Consider the following 16283-nt stretch of genomic DNA (forward strand, 5'->3'; position numbering starts at 1 on the left):
GGAGGGCCGTGTTCCCCGACTGGATCATCGCTACGTCGCCGTTATTACTGCGATACTCCGCGCCGTTGTCGCTACTACCGGGGAAGACAACGTGGCGACAGGTTAGGGCAAGTGTGGTCTCAGTCAGGCCTTGCCCGGTCGCTCGAAGGTATAGACACTTTGTACCTTCCGTGGCTGGATGCTGAATAGAGGCAATTGCCACCCCTAGATGATGATAATCCAGCTACCCAACCCTGTAAAGCCGTTAGCGGTACCACGAAAACCGTTGGCCCAAGTACTAGAGCCGTTGGGGTGGGCAGAGAACGAACCTTGGAATCAGGTGAATTCACCTCACAGTTGTGTCGCCCACTAGAGCAGTCCGGTCAGCGAAGAAAAGAAAGCAGTGTACCAGCTTTCCGGCACTACCTACACGGGAGGAATCGAGATCCTGGATCCGGGCCCGGATCAGATGGACGGCCGGGAGCTCGAAAGCGGCAGAACTACGGGGCATCAGCTTGGTACCTCGACAACTAGGGGGTAAGAGCACGTACAAGGCGGAGTATCGGTATTACCCGGAGGCATACTTATAGCAGCGGTCGCCGGCGGCGGTAGTATCAAAGCACTCGCCCGTACTGCGGCCCCAGGCAGCGGACCGGACATACCATGAGCAGGGGACGGCACAACGGGCGAAATGGTTACCGCGACAATGGCGACAAGTGGAAGCATTACTGGGGGGCATAGGGCCGGCGTTGCTCGAACCCGCGATACCCTAGGCCAGTTCGTCGTTATAGTCGACGTTCTCCTCATCGTCCTCGTCCATCTCCTCCACGTAGTCGTTGTCGCCCGGGTCCTCGTCGAGGCCCGACACGGGCGAAGCCTTACCGGAGTCCAGCACAATTGGAGTAGCAAGGGCAGAGCCGGGGACACAGAGCGAGCGCTGGAGACAGCGCAAGCGCGAGAAACCCCTAACGTTGCCAACGCGGACGCAATAAACAGACCGGTGAGACGGCCATGGACGCAAGAGGATATGGGAATAATATCTGAACACAAGTTGGGTTTGGGAAAATGGGAACGGGTAAGTTTAAGAGAGGCACTTTGCATATAGGTGTAAGATACATGTTGTGTAAAACGTAGACGCCTACATTCTACGACTTGCAGATGTAGGCTTTTAAGAGGAAGAGGAGGAGGAGGGGAAGGAGTTTGGTTCACCAACAGTATGTCTGTAATGGTATCGAGATGTGAACACGGTAGCAAAATAAGGTAAGGATAACAAATAATGCCACCATTACGAAAGGATAGACAAAGTAGCAAAGGTCATTATACAGATTCGACTATGATTTAATATATTATAACTTAATGTTAGCATTAAAATATGATCTTTATAATCAGGAAAGTATTAATTTCTTATCTTTAATAGGATTATACTTTAAATCTTAACTTCTATTCTTTTAACTTTGACATTATAAAGGATAATTATTCTACGTTAAAGAGTGGTTTTATGATTGTATATTATTTATATGATAGCTAAACTGTGGTTTCAATTCAAGTTACTTTCATATAATTATAGAAATACTTCTAATGAATAACAATAATTTCTATAAGTAGAAACAATGCTTACAACGGTGTCGATAGACCCCTACCCCTCCGTAATATAGTAACTCTTAAACACCTTGGAGGTATTTACTAACTTCTTAAGCAAGTACGGGGGCGCCTGACATAATGGTAGAAGCCACGAGAAGTTGCGAAACACTCTCCGAAGGAAGGAACCTTGGAAAGCAAACACCGAAAGGAAAGGAAAGAGGAACGCACGAGTATCGGCAGGCACACCGAAAATCCCGATAAAGGTGCCAAGGTAGGTGCCTACTGAGGGAGGTGTCCGTTAGGTAGCTGGTAGGTACCTACCTCCTACTTCAGAGAAGTTCTTCTGGCTCTCAGGGCTTGATATTCTACCTACAAGAAGCACCTCGGTCCCTCGATCGCACAAGTTGCTGATTCGCGCAGGCCCCCTTGGCTTAGCATCCTCACCTTCGCTTTTGCTCTGTACATGCCGTTCATGATGCAGAAATGAAGCGCTAGGGAAAAGGGGACTGTAAGGAAACCTAGAACAGCTGTAAATACTCGAGCTTCATACGCCTCTAATACCCTACGGGAGGTTACGGGATAGCCTTAATAGGCGGTCTTTACGGACGTCAATTACCCTTACTCTTACTGTCACCTCCTAAGGCGCCCATAGCAAGATGGGAAAGATGCACGCGCCTTTCGACGCCTTTCGAACCGGTTCGTCCTTTTCCTTAGTTCCACTTTCTGCGGCACACCTCGCGGACACGCAGAATAGTAGGACGACATGCTTGTCCCGGAAAGCAACTGGAGCTGTTGGAAATCCGCCGGGTTGTCGCGATGATCCATGCCAACTCTAGGGCCACACTTGCTCCTACCAAGGACAATAATGCTAGGGCCCCTCAGGATAATTAGATAGGCGAAGGAAATCCTTCTCGTCGTTTCAACTAGTGACCGGAGCGTTAGATTGTGTTGAGAGCCATGATTTCCGTGATTCCTTACGTGTTTCGTGCAGCACGCTGGCTGGTAAGCTAACTGGAGGCAGGCGGGTGGGTGGTTGGGTGCCTGCAGGCAGTTAACAATATAAACTCCCACTGTATTAACCCAGTAATATTCTCAGAGCGCCATACGATGTGTCTATCAACGCCTACGGGTACCCAAGGCAATAAAATAGGTAGGTAGCTGCATTCTTCAACTATCGCCCACTGCCCTGGCCTTCATTTGTCGTTGCAAATATCCCGTGCCTTACAAATAACTTGCTGGTTCCATAACACCCCCGCCGCCTATCGGGTATGCGTAAACCGGCTAGTCGTCTTGGGAGACGTAATATCGAAGCGTCTGAGCAGCTCAACGCACAGTTTCTGCATCTCCACTCGTGAGCCTTGCCATCCATGCCCGAGTCCTTTTGGGTCCACCGTTCAGGTCTCCAGGCATCTGCTTCTAGCCCGAAGACGGTCTCGTCACGACGGATAATGTAAGGACTAACGCCCATCTGTGTACCTGGGAGGATATAAATTCACCCAGCAGATAATTCGTAGCCAGGCTTGCTGACAATCCGCGGCAAGATTGTCTGAGCAGGTGCATCTCTACGAAGAGGTTCATCGATGCAATTCATCGTACGTGACAACAGGATGGGACGGTTGACCAGCGCTGTCAGAAGCTCGGACCTCAGCCAAAATACTACTGTAGGCATCAGGGTGGTTGGTCTTACATGGCATCATTGGCATTAGAACAACACTGCCCACCACATATGCATATGCTGTAATAATAGTAACGAGGAAGACATTATATTAAACGCACTACAGGGTTGGATGGTGATTTAGGCCTGACTGACAGATGATGCCAGCTTCTTTTGGGGGGGGAGGGTTGCCAACCATTACACAGCACTTTCCCGAATCTCATAAGTAACTGTCCGATCAACGGTGCGCCAGATTCCATTCCTTGAACCATTTATTGTCCCTGGTACTGTCAATCCACCTAAGTCCATACCCTGCCCTGAAACCGAACCAACACTGTGCTGCTTTGGGCGAACAAGAGACTTTGTTGAGTCGAAAGCAAAGCTGAGGGCAGCTTCAGGTCGAACGAAATTCGAACGCCTCTCGGACGCTGGTTGTTTCTTGCGGGTAAAGCTGAATAAGGGTCTTAGGGTAGGCATACAGGCAGCCATAATAATCACATTGGCTTCAACACTGACCGTATTTGTAAGCACCTAAATTTATGCATTATGACTTGGTAGAATCTAAATTAAATGACAACTTACGCCGCCCAGATAATAAGGTCAACCGTGCCATACGTGAAATCGTCCAGATTCTGTAATTCATCGAGATGTGTTGTTTTAACAATTGAGCAAATGGCAGAAAGCAAAGTACAACCCATGACAAGGCATAAGCTGACTTTCGTTTTCTTAGGAAGCTGGAGGTTCTAAAAGCTAGCAATGGGTACAATTGCAAGTACGACATCAGTAAACGCAGTAAAAGCTATAGCATGGGGAATTGTTAGCGACATACACACGTGTTAAAATGTAGGGGCAATGGATGGGTTGCGACATACCTCCAGAGAGGTAAGAGTAACAAGACAACAGTCCTGGAGGGACGCATTGTGCCGGAATGCTAGGGTTCCATAGATGCTCAGATGGGATGCACTGGACAAACAAGAGGACACAGCATACGGCTGCAGTAACACACTGGAGTCCTGTCAACAAATATAACCCAATGGCTCGCCGTTTATTCGGCACCATCAAGCGATCTAGAAGGATAGCAACAGAGATGTGCGGAAGCGAAAACGCCATTATTCCAAAAGGATGTCCAATCAAGCTAGTCATAATGGCGTGGCTGCGCTGGTCAATAGGCAGCTCGGAGGCATGCCTGCCCATTCCGAGGTGAACACCGTATGTAAAAATCGAAGTAAAAATTACAATAAGGATCTATACACGTCAGCAAGACGGGCCTTCAATAGGTGGACATTTTAAACATACAGCAGAGAAGAAGATGAAAAAGTCGTCCCAGCCCAACGTATGGGGCATATGCGCACGGGTTACAAGCTTCAAGGTGACGGTGACGAGGGAAAGACTAGTGAAGACCCATATAATGGCTAGAATCTCTGGACCCTGATTTTCGCCCATCATGTTGGTTATTTGCTAGTATTTACCTTGAATCGATCTAGGAGACATGGGTGCTACCCAGGCCGTCTGCGAGGACGCCTGTCTTCTTATCTCTTGACAGCAACAGGCAGACCGTTCGTAAGCCGCGTTAACTCTGTGACTATGAACATCTGGCCGAACTATTAATATCTGCCGAAATACTAAGTCTTGATTGGTGCTGCTCATCGTGTTAATCAACTCCTGCGCGTAAGCATGATATGCAGTTGAACAGTTGGTGATTCTACTGTACTGAGGCACAGGTTGCAACATATGCGCGCTGACCTGCATTGAATCTAACTACGTTCCAACACTTCCTCGCTTGGGTATAAAAAGTGGCTGTTCGGTTGTTATTTTCAGGGTTCCAATTGAAACTACCCTGGTGATTTCGGTAGCTCACGCAGCATTTGCTACTGTTTGGTTACCAACTATAGACCGTGAATGGTTTTATGTTTTCCCCCCCCAAAAAATGCTACCTGGATACTGAAGGCTGGTGTTACCTGTAGGCTAAGGTGGTTGTCTTTAAGGTACCTATGGTGTGTAACCTGTACCTAAGTATAGATAGCCCTGTCTTTCATAGGCAGCCTTACCGTAACATTAATGCAACTCTTAGACCACGGGCCTCAGCTACGAGGTCGCCTAGACAGCAGATTCGGTGCAGTTGCATAGGCGTCTGCAGATAATATGATATCGGTGGTATTCTCGGACAGGTCCTATGTGACATTATATTCCAGTTTAATTCGCCGGGCAACGTTGGAGATGGCCTCTGGTTGTTGCACAAGCTATGCTTGTGCGTTTTGGCCGGCTCGCTTCCTGTTGCTTCGTAATCACTTATTCATCTGAGGCACTGAACCTGAACTGCTGATCAATTAGGAGGATAACTAAGCCCTAGAACTGCGAAATAACGAGCTTTTATATGGCTACTTTTAAAATGAATATTGGCCTATCTCCCAGGATGCCGTTGGCAACAACTGTGAGTTAATAACACTGACCAATGGGACGCCTAGGATCCGCATGCTACAAAGCCTGCCCTCGCAGATACATATATATGCTTAACTACATAATACATCAATTAGTGGATTGGACATTATTCGAATTAAGTGCCCAAGGGAGCATGTTGGTTGTGGTGTCAGGATGACAGTCTCCCGGTCCGGTTCAAAATTTCTTTCCCCTCAGGCAGGGCTTCGCGGATACTCGGAAGGGTGGTCTTTATGTCGGGTGTTGGTAGGCCGTTGTATTCCCGCCCGCTACCTTTACGTTCATCACTTAATATAATATGAGGTGCGCGCTCACCAACTCTTCTCTCGTACTTTTCCCCGTTGCACTAACATCTATTCTTCCAAGATCCGTCTTCATTTACGCCCAAAATTTCAATATGCCATCTACGCCGGAAGCCATCCTTGCGCAGCTCCAGGCTGCCGGCTCTGCTTATGCCGAGAAGAAGCCCGGTGCACGAGAACAGCTTCTAAATCTCGGCTATGCATTGGTTTCCAGCGTTGAGCTTCCTAGTGAAGCTATCCAGCGCATGGGCTGGGCTGAGGTGAGTTGGCAAGAAGCTCTCGGGAGAAATTGATGCTGACTTAAGGCGATCACCCAGCCTGCTCGAGCTGCGCACTGCCGCATTGCTGTTGAACTCGGGATATTTGAGCTGCTTAAAGATAGCAACCAGAGCGCCAAGGAAGTGGCCGCAAAGACTGGGGCAGATGAAGTCTGAATTGGTATTCTGGGCCGATCACTTGCGAACATGTGACGCGGATTGCTGATAGTTTCGACAGTCCGGACATTGAAGCATCTCGCTGCTATGAACGTCATAGCCGAGAGCGATGCAGAAATACGCCGCAACACGTCTAAGCAACGCCTTAACTGAACCTAGATACCGCGACGGTGTTATCTACGTGTGAGTAGCTTCCTTTCAAATGTTGTGGGAACCGGTAGCGAATACCCGCGATTCTTAATAGGCACGATGTAGCAGGCCCATCGTTCCGTGGACTGCCCGAATACTTAAAGAGCATCAAGTATGCGCTTCCTACAAAGTTGAACGATGGACTGTTCCAGGCTGCCCATAAGACAGAGCTTCCTTTCTTCGCTTGGCTGCACCAGAACCCTCCCTACCTCCAAATATTCAGTAGCTACATTGTTGCCTACCGCGCTGGAAAGCCTTCTTGGGTCGACCCGGGATTCTACCCCGTATCCGAACGTCTTACCGAAGGGTTCAACGATCAGTCGGGCGACGGTGGTGTCTTCCTTGTCGACGTTGGTGGTGGCAGGGGACACGATCTACTGGAGCTCAAGGACAAGCATCCCTCCCTGCCTGGTAAGCTTATCTTACAGGACCAGCCCGACGTTATTTCGACGGTGGTCGGGCAAGACGTGTCCGAAGCTACCGCCCATGACTTCTTCACACCTCAGCCGGTAAAAGACGCCCGCGCACACTATCTCCGCTCCGTTTTCCACGATTGGGACGAGGACTACTGTGTCAAGATTCTCCAGCAACTGCGACCAGCGCTCAAGCCAGGTTATTCTAGGCTGCTAATTAACGAGATCATTGTCCCCGATCGAAACGCCGCTTGGCCGGCCACGTCAATGGATCAGTTAGTATTCGTGCTGGGCGCCATGAGAGAGCGAACCCAGGCTGACTGGGAAAACATGCTACGGCGCGCGGGGTTTAAGATCGTGCATGTGTACAGTTACGATATGGTCGCCGAGAGTCTTATTGAGGCGGAAATAGCCTAGTTTAAGTGGAACAACCTCAGCCTATCACTCATGGTAGAAAGGGGAAGCAGAAGGTAGATGAGCGCGAGGCAATCCCATGGCCGTCCACCAACGCTAGCACGATACAATTGTATAGGCCGTAACTCACAGGCACCGCCTCTAAGATCGGTGTCTCGAAGGGCACAATGAGAGAATTTAGGTAGCTCATGATGACTATACTAGTAAGTCGTAGGCATCGTCGTTTTGCTACCGGCGGGACCCAGTGGATAACCCGCCCTACTTAAGTCATCGTAAAACCAGAGCCACCCTGGCCGTTGTCTCCCTGGGAGTTGCCCCCCCCCTTGCCCTTACATGGAGGTAAGGTAAGGGTTGCGTGTTTATCATGGTTCGACGAAGAAACGTTTCGGTAGGCGAATTGCACTACGCGATACGTACCTAAGGTACCTGTTACGAGGTGCAATTATAGGCAGGTACCTACCTAATTAGACAATACTGGCCGTTATAAGAAGAGGCAATATAGGTATGCACATAGAGGTAGGTACCTTAGGTACCTACGCACCTCTTTCTACCTGTAGGTACCTAATACCTAATAGCTACCTGTAAAAGGTACCAAGCGTCGCCTACCAGCCACTTTCTGGGCGCATTAGCCACCAACGCCTGAGCCACGGATACCCGTGGAGGAACCGGCGCTTGGACGGGACTGCGATCGATCATCGTCTCAGAATCGTTTCAACATGCCAGACATTTACAACCTTCCAATCACGTACAGATCAAGGCATACATGTGTGAGGACGTGGGCGTGTGAAGGCGGGTGCTGGGCTACGTAGACAGAGGCGGGGTCCGGGATGGAGTCATTCCCAACCATTAACCATTTTCTCCTCCCTTTTCTCCCCTTCTGTCCCGTTTGCGACGCAACCAATTGAATTCCCCTCGTCTTAAATTCGTGATATTGGCCGACAACCCCCCCCGCTAGCCTATGCGGCGCGAAGGAGCCGTATACGTCGCTGTCATCCTGCCACCGCAGACGATCCGGCCCTGGTGCGAGACGAGAGACTAGACGAGCCACGGGAGACGAGAAGTGCCCAGGCGTGACACGGCAGGGCGAAAGGAAGAGGCGAGAAGGAAAGACAAGTCAGCGAGGGAGAGAAGGAGAGAGAAAGACGTCAAATCATGAGGTGCCGAGGGGTCGCCGGCGCGGCCGCCATTCTCCCCCTGCTGACGGCACTCCTGGCCGGCGCCGCCCTCGCCAGCAAGATCGCGGAGGAAGTCCGGCGGGATATCCCGATGGGATTATTCGGGCGGCAGCAGTCGCCCGACTTCCAGGTCCGTAGGCTTTTGCGCTCCGCCCCTCGGAAGGAATCGTTTAGGAACTAGACACGTTTAGGCACTGGACGTATTCCGTCGAGGTTCATCTAGGACAAGCTAACTCGCTCGTCTGCATATATAGAGATTTTCGGACGCCATGGGTGGTCAACGTGCCTCGCAGGTAGGTTTCTTCCTATATTGACCGCTCTCCCTTCCTCCCACTTTGGGCGAAAGTGTAGTCTAAATAGTGAAGAGAGAGCGCCGGAGAGACGGCGAGTGCATCGACAGGATCTAGATCCAGCTGACGCAAAGCCTGGGTGTGAGAAATTAGATAGTCTTCAATGACGGCTCCGATGCCAAAGAGCGCCCGTTCATGATCTCCGGTGGGAGATCCGATGGGAGTACCTTCGTACGTCCTCTTCCCTGCTTCGCTCTCTCACACGCTTTCTTCCAAGAGGCGCGGAAACCAAATAGCACCCACGGGCTGTTACTATCCGCTGCCCGCCCCCCGCTAGCCCAGGCTATACCACGTACGTCCCCGCGCGGTATCTAACCCGTCAATGAGGAGGGAACACAGACGACTTTTGAAGCAGCCTCGGACCGTGTCTGCGACGATCAGAAGAACGACTGCGCGGATCAGTCCAATCGCGGCGACGCCTCCTTCAAGGTCTCCGACTGCGACGCGCAAAACAGTGGGTTCCCCCTCCTTTCTTAGACGTCTGGTCTTTAGAGACGTCTATTATATACGCAGTTTTGCGGGATTTGACAATGAGATGCTAGGAGATTGCAAGACGACCAACCAGCCTACGGACCAGGACGACGAGTTTTTGTACTTCTGCGATTGATCGGGGCCGGGTTTGTTCCCACTGGCGCGCTAAGGGGGAGGGCCGTTGGACGGGTCTTCTCGATATGGCCCTCTCTTGGCCCACTGCCTTTCCCTAGGGGATTCCGGCCAGGGGGTTAGCCTCCTGGAGGCGGTTGAGTGGTTGGCGAGCTTAAGTTCCAATCTCAACGACCTCGTAATTGGCAGAATCGCGATGATATGTTTAATGGGCAGTGGGGGATCTGGAGCTTCGGCGGACAAGGAACGTAATCGGCTGGGCTCCCTCAGCGAGCTGGGGTCCTCAGCACGATTGTAATATATCTTCATATATTATCAGACCTATTACCATCTCTCTACCGGGCGATACGTATGGCAATGATTCATACATACCCCGGGACGAATTTGGCTTCGAGACAACCATTTTGATGATCAGCGATCACACACTTAGTTAGCACTCGCTTTGGTCTCCTATCATGTATATATTGAATCTACAGTACAACTGTTACGAACCCGGTTACCTATCTGACGCCTCGAGCTAGACGTCGGTATAGCTGAGGCCCTGTCACGCTCATAGCATGGCACATCTACGACTTTGAGTTCGCTGAATCGTACCCACCTTCAGTAGCAAGCAGTCAGTGGCGGAGAGAAGTGACAACTTTGAGACGGAGTCAGGCAGCTTTTAATACGGGTTTCCTCTTCCGCCTCGTCGACGGCGCGGGCAGAGAGACGGTTAGTAGCGTAGGGGTACTGCAGTCGGCGGGAGAAGCGTAGAGTGTAATTATTAAGAGTTCCAACCCCATCTTCACCACATGAGCAGGCTGTTTTCATAAACACATAGCATTAGCATTTCGGAGCCGACTATACACAATGAGGGAGGGGTGGTTGAAGTGGTTGAACCAGCCGTCAAGCCCGAGGACGCCGCCGACCTGGATAAAAAAAAAAAACTGCAACGCAAGACACTTTCGTGGTAACAACTAAAACGCCTGTCTGTTCACCGGTCATGACGTACGTGTGATCGGTGCACAATGATGCTATGAGACGCCGAATGTCATTACCTCTAGCCGTTCGCCCAGATGATTCATCTCCTATGACAAAAGAAAGAAGGGTGGTGAGTTCCCGTCGGCAATCCATGTCGACCTTGGAATGCGTGATATAGTATAATTCGTTTGCTCCGAACACACACACTCGCCTCAAGAAGGAGGAGCGGGGAGAAGGGATTAGACGGAGGCGGCAGCCCCTCCGAGGGCTGTCGGCCTATACGCGAGCAGCGGGTTTTCTGCGCACGAGGAACGGACTTGGCATCTCGTCTCGTTCCGGGTCCCAGACGGCGGGCTCGGCGAACAGTCGGTCTTTGAACGTGCGCTTGGGGCTGGGATTGAGGTTCTCGATCGGGCGTCCGCCGGCGCGGGCCTGCTGGAGCTCGACCAGCGTGCGGCCCTTGATGTTGTTCTTCGCCGCCACCTTGGTGAGCGGCGGCTCCTGCTCCTTCTTGATCGAGTTCTTCCGCTGCGGGCCGTTCTCGCCGCTGGCCGCGGCGAGGTTGGCGACCGAGGGGATCTTGCTTAGCCGGCGGTTGGGGGAGTTGCCTCGCTCCCGGAGGGCGCCGTTGCTGGCCTGCGTGCGCAGCTCGGGACCGGAGACGGACGACGGGGGCGTTGACCTGGTAGCGCCCACCGTCTTCATGCGGTTGGCAGGGGCCGTCTTGGCGGCCGTGAGGACCGGTCGCTGGGGGCCGAAGGGATTCTTAGTCGATCGCGGCGGGCGACTCGGCGACGGGATAATAGGGGTGTCATCGTCGTCAGAATCGTACAGGACCGGGTCCGAATCCCCACCCTTATCCGACCGGGATTCGTCGTGGTCCTGGTCGAAGATGGATGGCTTCAGGCCCATCGGGACCTTGTTAAAGTGGTTGCGGCGAGGCGATAGGGACAGGGACGCGATCGCAATAGGCGACGGGGATGCCATGTCGACATCCATCGGTGTTCCGGGAACACGCTCAAACATAGTCTGGGCACGGCCGAAGGGCACGCGTGAACTCCTCTTAAGAGGCTGTACGTCCTCGGGTGAGTCGCAAGAAAACTCGGTTATATCAGTAGTGGACGGGAATTCACCCTCTGTGCTGGTAGATCGCGGGAAATCCGACCTCGACAGAGGCGAGGAGGAGAGCGATACGAACTGCACAGTGTCCGTAGGGGCGAAGGAAACACTCTTCTTGTTGAGCTCCTCCTGGACTCGCGCTTCGACCTCGGCTTCAAATCGTCTCTGGAGCTGCTCTATCTCTTCGTTGACGAGGCGGTCGATCTCCAACCGAGCCTTGACCTCCCATTCTCGTCGTAGTTGCCCGTCGATCTCTTGCCGGGAGTATGCCTTATCCGCTTCAATCCTCGCCAATTTCTCCTCAACCTGCTTTAACTTCACGTTGAGGAGGTTCTCCTTGGCACGCAGGTCTTTCCTGGCCTCGACGGCCTCGCGCTCTTTGCGCATCAGACGCACGATCGGGAGGTTGAGCAATGCGGCGGTGTCGGGTCGTACGTCGGGGTTAACCTTGAGGCAATCCTTGATCACGGCCATGAGCTCCGCCGAGTAGACCCGCGGGAGCGCCGGGACCTTCCCCTCCTTGATCTTCTGCACGAGCTGGAAGTGCGTCTTCGCGTTGAACGGAGGCTCTCGCGCGCACAGCTCGTATATGATGCAGCCCAGCGACCAGATATCGGATTTGAGGGTATATCGCTCCGCCGCGCAAATCTCCGGCGACATGTAAAACGGCGTGCCAACGTAGGTAGAGGCGAAATCGTGCGATTGGATCATCTTGGACAGGCCAAAATCTCCGAGCTTGACCGAGTTATCCTCCCCGAGAAACACTGCGCCGGGTCAGCAGATGGTAACGGACGGGGGCGTTTTGCATGGGTTAGCATACCGTTCTCGGGCTTGAGATCTCGGTGAAGGATCGTCATCACGCCGGGCGGCGTCTTGGGCTTCATTACACCGCCTATCCCCAGGACATTCTTTCCCACCTCCGGGGGGTCGATACCGTAGTGACATCGGTATAAGGCGGTTACCAGCTGCGAAAATATGGTCCACACAAACGTCTCCTCGGCATATTCCTTGCGCTGGACGAGGTTGCGGATCACCCGGCCGAGGTCGCCGTTGCCGCAATACTCCATGTACAGATGCAGGTCTTGGCTCTGTTTGAGGTGCTCTCGATGGTAGTAGCCAACAATGTTGGGGTGTCGGAGGGTCGAGAGGATCTGGAATTCGGCATGCAATTGCTCGCGCTCCTTCTGCGACATCTTCAAGTAGCTGATCTCTTTCCGGCAGAGAACCATCCCGTCTGTCTTTCGCCTAACCTTTCGGATGATGCCAAAGGAGCCATGGCCTGGGTTCACGTTGCCGCGGCAGTTAGCTGACGATCCATCCCCGCAGATACCCTTCCGTCTCCGTCATCGTGTCCGTATCTTTCCTCTCCCTCCTCTTCCCCCGAGGACGGGTAGATGGGTAAGTCCTGAAGGCGGGGAAGGTTTAGCCCGCCCGCCAGCCCACCAGCGAAAACATACCTATCTTCTCCAAGACATCATACTGATCACCGATGGATTCTGGCATTGTGAATTCAGTGCACAGCGCTAGCAGGTACTGGCTGTGTAGTGCTGTGCCATAGACACCAGAGAGAAAAAGAATCAAGTGGAGGATAAAGGAGGAGGAGAGGAGACAAGGAAGGTAAGCTGATGAAGGTGTTAGATGGGCTGCTGGTATGGGTTACTGGGCGCTGCTCAGCTCACAGGTTCTGTTGTTGAACAGGGCAGAAAGGGTAGGGTTGTGGCATTGAAGAGGGAGTGAGGTAGGGTTTGGCCTGCAGACGGAAAAGCTGCGCTGGGATATGCACAGGAAATGGCAGGCAATGTGTACCCAGTACAAGAGATCCGAGCCGATGGGAATGGCAGGCCTTGGGTTCTGGTGTCCTCAGTCAACAAACCCACCGTGGCCACGGCAACAGACTGCCGAGTGGGACCCTGACAAGGCACTAGTCCTAATACGGGCTGGACCCATTGTCAGACCTGTATCGATATGCTTATCTTATCGGGATGGCGGCGCGGCATAACATCCCCTGATGACATAACATCCATTCCGGTTCGGAGCGGTCCAATCACGCAGTATCCCGACTCTCTCCTTCTCTCTCTCTCGTCTCTTCGCATCCACTCCTCCGAATCGTGGGCCGACCGTGAATCGCCATGCCTCGCAGGCCCTTCAATTTCGTGTCATGCTATCGAATTTCGTGTCTTGCCCCATCTCCAAACTGCCGTGTATCTATCCATACACAAAAAGCCTAGCGGTTATTTAGTACGTCCGATTCTTGATCATCAACGTCATACCGTGTCCTCACTCTCTCGTCTGCGACTTCTAGGCCGACATGGTCCTTCGAAAGCACGAGCTGGAGGCGAAGCTGAAGGATGAGCTCGACCTGGTTAAGAGCGGAACGATCCGCGACGAGAACCCACTCGATCTGAGCGCGGAATTTGATGACCTGCTCCAGGCCTGCCGGCGGGGCGATCTCAAGCGGACACAGGAGTTGATCTCAGCGGGCGTTAATATAAATGGCAAGGACAACTTCGATTACACTCCGCTCATCATCGTGAGTAGAGCTAGCTTTCCCACTCTTCGCTCCAGGAGAAGGCCCGCAGCTGACCGTCGCCTCAGGCGAGTCTCTGCGGACACTACGAACTCGTTGAGCTGCTGCGTATGTGCTCGTGTGTTTTCGTGCCTTAGTCGTTCATAGCTTCTACCTTAAAATCTATGATTGCATCCCTAAGCTGGCCGCATCGCGATATGCAAATGCCATTTCACCGAATACCCCATCTTGGACTGCCTCTTGAACACCGCCCTAGTTACACGGGTCGTGCTGACTATGAGCGTTTTTTAGTCGAGTCCGGAGCTTTAGCCGAGCGGGATACATTTCAAGGGGAGCGGTGTATCTACAATGCGCTCAACGACAAGATCCGGAATCTCCTGCTGAGGTACGACTATTCGAAATCTACGGATCCCCTGCAGCCATGGGCAGCCCATATCAGCACTTTGCTCTCTAGGGATATACCGAGGACATATGATATAACGATGATGACGACTTCGGAACCCTTCGAGCTTCACAAATTTCTCCTGTCGGCAAGATCTCCCTATTTCCAGAAGAAACTCGCCGAGGCGCCTGACTCAGAAAACTGGAAGCTCCCCCAGGCCATCCCAGCGGAGTCTTTCCGGGTTGTCACGCGTTATCTGTACCTGGGCGATATTCCGAGAGATCTAGTTGATTCTCGAAGCGGCGCCACCGAAGATGAGGTTCTGACTGGGATTGATAAGGTCAGCAAGCAGTTAGAGATCGATCAGCTTTGGGAGGCTATTCTCGCAGGACAGGATCGGCGGTTGGCACGACAGAGACATCAAGATGAGGTGAATCGGGCCCAGAGGCAGATCCAGAGCTTTTTCCAAGATAAAGTCCTCGGGCACAAGATGGCCGTCGACACCCGGAAAGTCCACGAGGTTAAGTGGTCGCACGGAAACTCCATATTTGCCGACTGTCTATTGCGGGCGGACGAAGGAGGAGACGAAGAAGGAGATATTGAGAAGCAAGAAGATAACGCCAACGGAATACCGATTGGTCCATTCTCCGAACCACAAAAGAATAACACGGTCAGGAAAGCTAGGAAATCCGTCTTGTATCCCGTGCACAAGGCCATGCTTATTCGGTCCCCTTATTTCGAGACGATGTTTTCCAGCCAGTTTCTCGAGGCCCAAGCATCGGCACATCTCCACATCATCAAGGTCGACTGTTCACCCGAGATTCTGGAGATCATTTTGACGTTTCTCTATACCGAGAAAGTCGAATTCCCCCTAGAGCTTGGTCTAGATCTGCTCTACGCATCTGACATGCTTTTATTGGACAAGGTCAAGACCAAAGCAGCGGCCCTGATCAGCACCTTAGGAAGCGGCAACAATAGCATCTTAGTCGATCGAACACACGTTCAGGAGGGCGAAGTCGTAGAGGTCGAGGTCGAGCCCATCAACATATACGACGTCATACACGCAGCTTGGGATCTGCGAGTCCAGCGATTAGAAGAATTCGCTGCTCGCTACATCGCCTACCGCCTCGAAGACTATATCGACGAGGAGGAATTCACCGAGCTCATCCATAAGAGCGCCTCGAGACTCAAGACAAGAGAGGAGACAGACACGATCGAGCTTCTCGATGACATCCGGTATTACTTATCTGAGCGTTTTAGATTGCGGTTTGAGGATTCGGGGTTGGGCGATATTATGGACTTGAAGAAAGCCGATTCTGATACGGCCCCGGAGACGGACGTGATAGACACCTCGGCAAAACAGGGTGGCGTAGTCAGGACCCTCGACGGGAACCTCGTCGAAGATGAGTTCGCATCTGACGCGATAAACTACCAGCTTCTACTACAGAAGATCGATCAAATTCTAGAAAAATTAAAGCTGGATGCCTAGACGATCGCGGCACTAGGTCGGTGGAGACTGGTTCAGGTATTCGAACTCGGCCTTCCTCGAATCCCATCGAAGAACGCCTCTGTCATCACGTACAGCTCTATTCATTACGTACTGCCTAGGGCTGGCCTAACGTGTCCCCGAACACGCAGCCAGCGATGATGCCTATATCCGGATGCTGAACTCTTCTCGTATGATCAAGCAAGCTCCCATAGGTCAATATATCCCCCCCGCTCCCTGCGCCATCCCATCCTCCTTACATAGATTGAACCTGTATAT

At 52.2% G+C, this 16283-nt stretch overlaps 5 protein-coding genes across 5 annotated transcripts; 3 read left to right on the plus strand and 2 right to left on the minus strand.

Annotated features, from left to right (window-relative positions):
- Positions 1-386: 386 nt before the first annotated feature.
- On the minus strand, positions 387-712 carry GGS23DRAFT_579889 (uncharacterized protein). Its single transcript, XM_051517094.1, has one exon. It carries the CDS (start codon positions 703-705, stop codon positions 490-492), a length of 216 nt encoding a protein of 71 aa, XP_051369406.1. The 5' UTR covers positions 706-712; the 3' UTR covers positions 387-489.
- A 5335-nt stretch (positions 713-6047) lies between these two features.
- Positions 6048-7405, plus strand: GGS23DRAFT_599217 (putative O-methyltransferase; the record flags this gene model as incomplete). The annotated part of the gene is made up of 4 exons (XM_051518898.1): positions 6048-6212; positions 6270-6380; positions 6487-6569; positions 6631-7405. 4 exons carry the CDS (start codon positions 6048-6050, stop codon positions 7403-7405), a joined length of 1134 nt encoding a protein of 377 aa, XP_051369407.1.
- A 978-nt stretch (positions 7406-8383) lies between these two features.
- On the plus strand, positions 8384-9549 carry GGS23DRAFT_221310 (uncharacterized protein). Its single transcript, XM_051511970.1, has 5 exons — positions 8384-8707; positions 8832-8870; positions 9021-9098; positions 9255-9381; positions 9470-9549. Exons 1-5 carry the CDS (start codon positions 8555-8557, stop codon positions 9532-9534), a joined length of 462 nt encoding a protein of 153 aa, XP_051369408.1. The 5' UTR covers positions 8384-8554; the 3' UTR covers positions 9535-9549.
- Positions 9550-10766: 1217 nt separating this feature from the next.
- Positions 10767-13112, minus strand: GGS23DRAFT_606729 (kinase-like protein; the record flags this gene model as incomplete). Its single annotated transcript, XM_051519936.1, has 3 exons — positions 10767-12373; positions 12430-12888; positions 13067-13112. The coding sequence occupies 3 exons, from the start codon at positions 13110-13112 to the stop codon at positions 10767-10769; spliced, it is 2112 nt and encodes a 703-aa protein (XP_051369409.1).
- Positions 13113-13917: 805 nt separating this feature from the next.
- Positions 13918-16007, plus strand: GGS23DRAFT_599220 (uncharacterized protein; the record flags this gene model as incomplete). The annotated part of the gene is made up of 3 exons (XM_051518899.1): positions 13918-14139; positions 14205-14244; positions 14428-16007. The coding sequence occupies 3 exons, from the start codon at positions 13918-13920 to the stop codon at positions 16005-16007; spliced, it is 1842 nt and encodes a 613-aa protein (XP_051369410.1).
- Between the last annotated feature and the right edge of the window lie 276 nt (positions 16008-16283).

The sequence above is a fragment of the Durotheca rogersii genome, assembly GCF_024521655.1.
Source record: "Durotheca rogersii strain YMJ 92031201 chromosome Unknown GGS23scaffold_22, whole genome shotgun sequence".
NCBI classification, from domain to species: domain Eukaryota; kingdom Fungi; phylum Ascomycota; class Sordariomycetes; order Xylariales; family Xylariaceae; genus Durotheca; species Durotheca rogersii.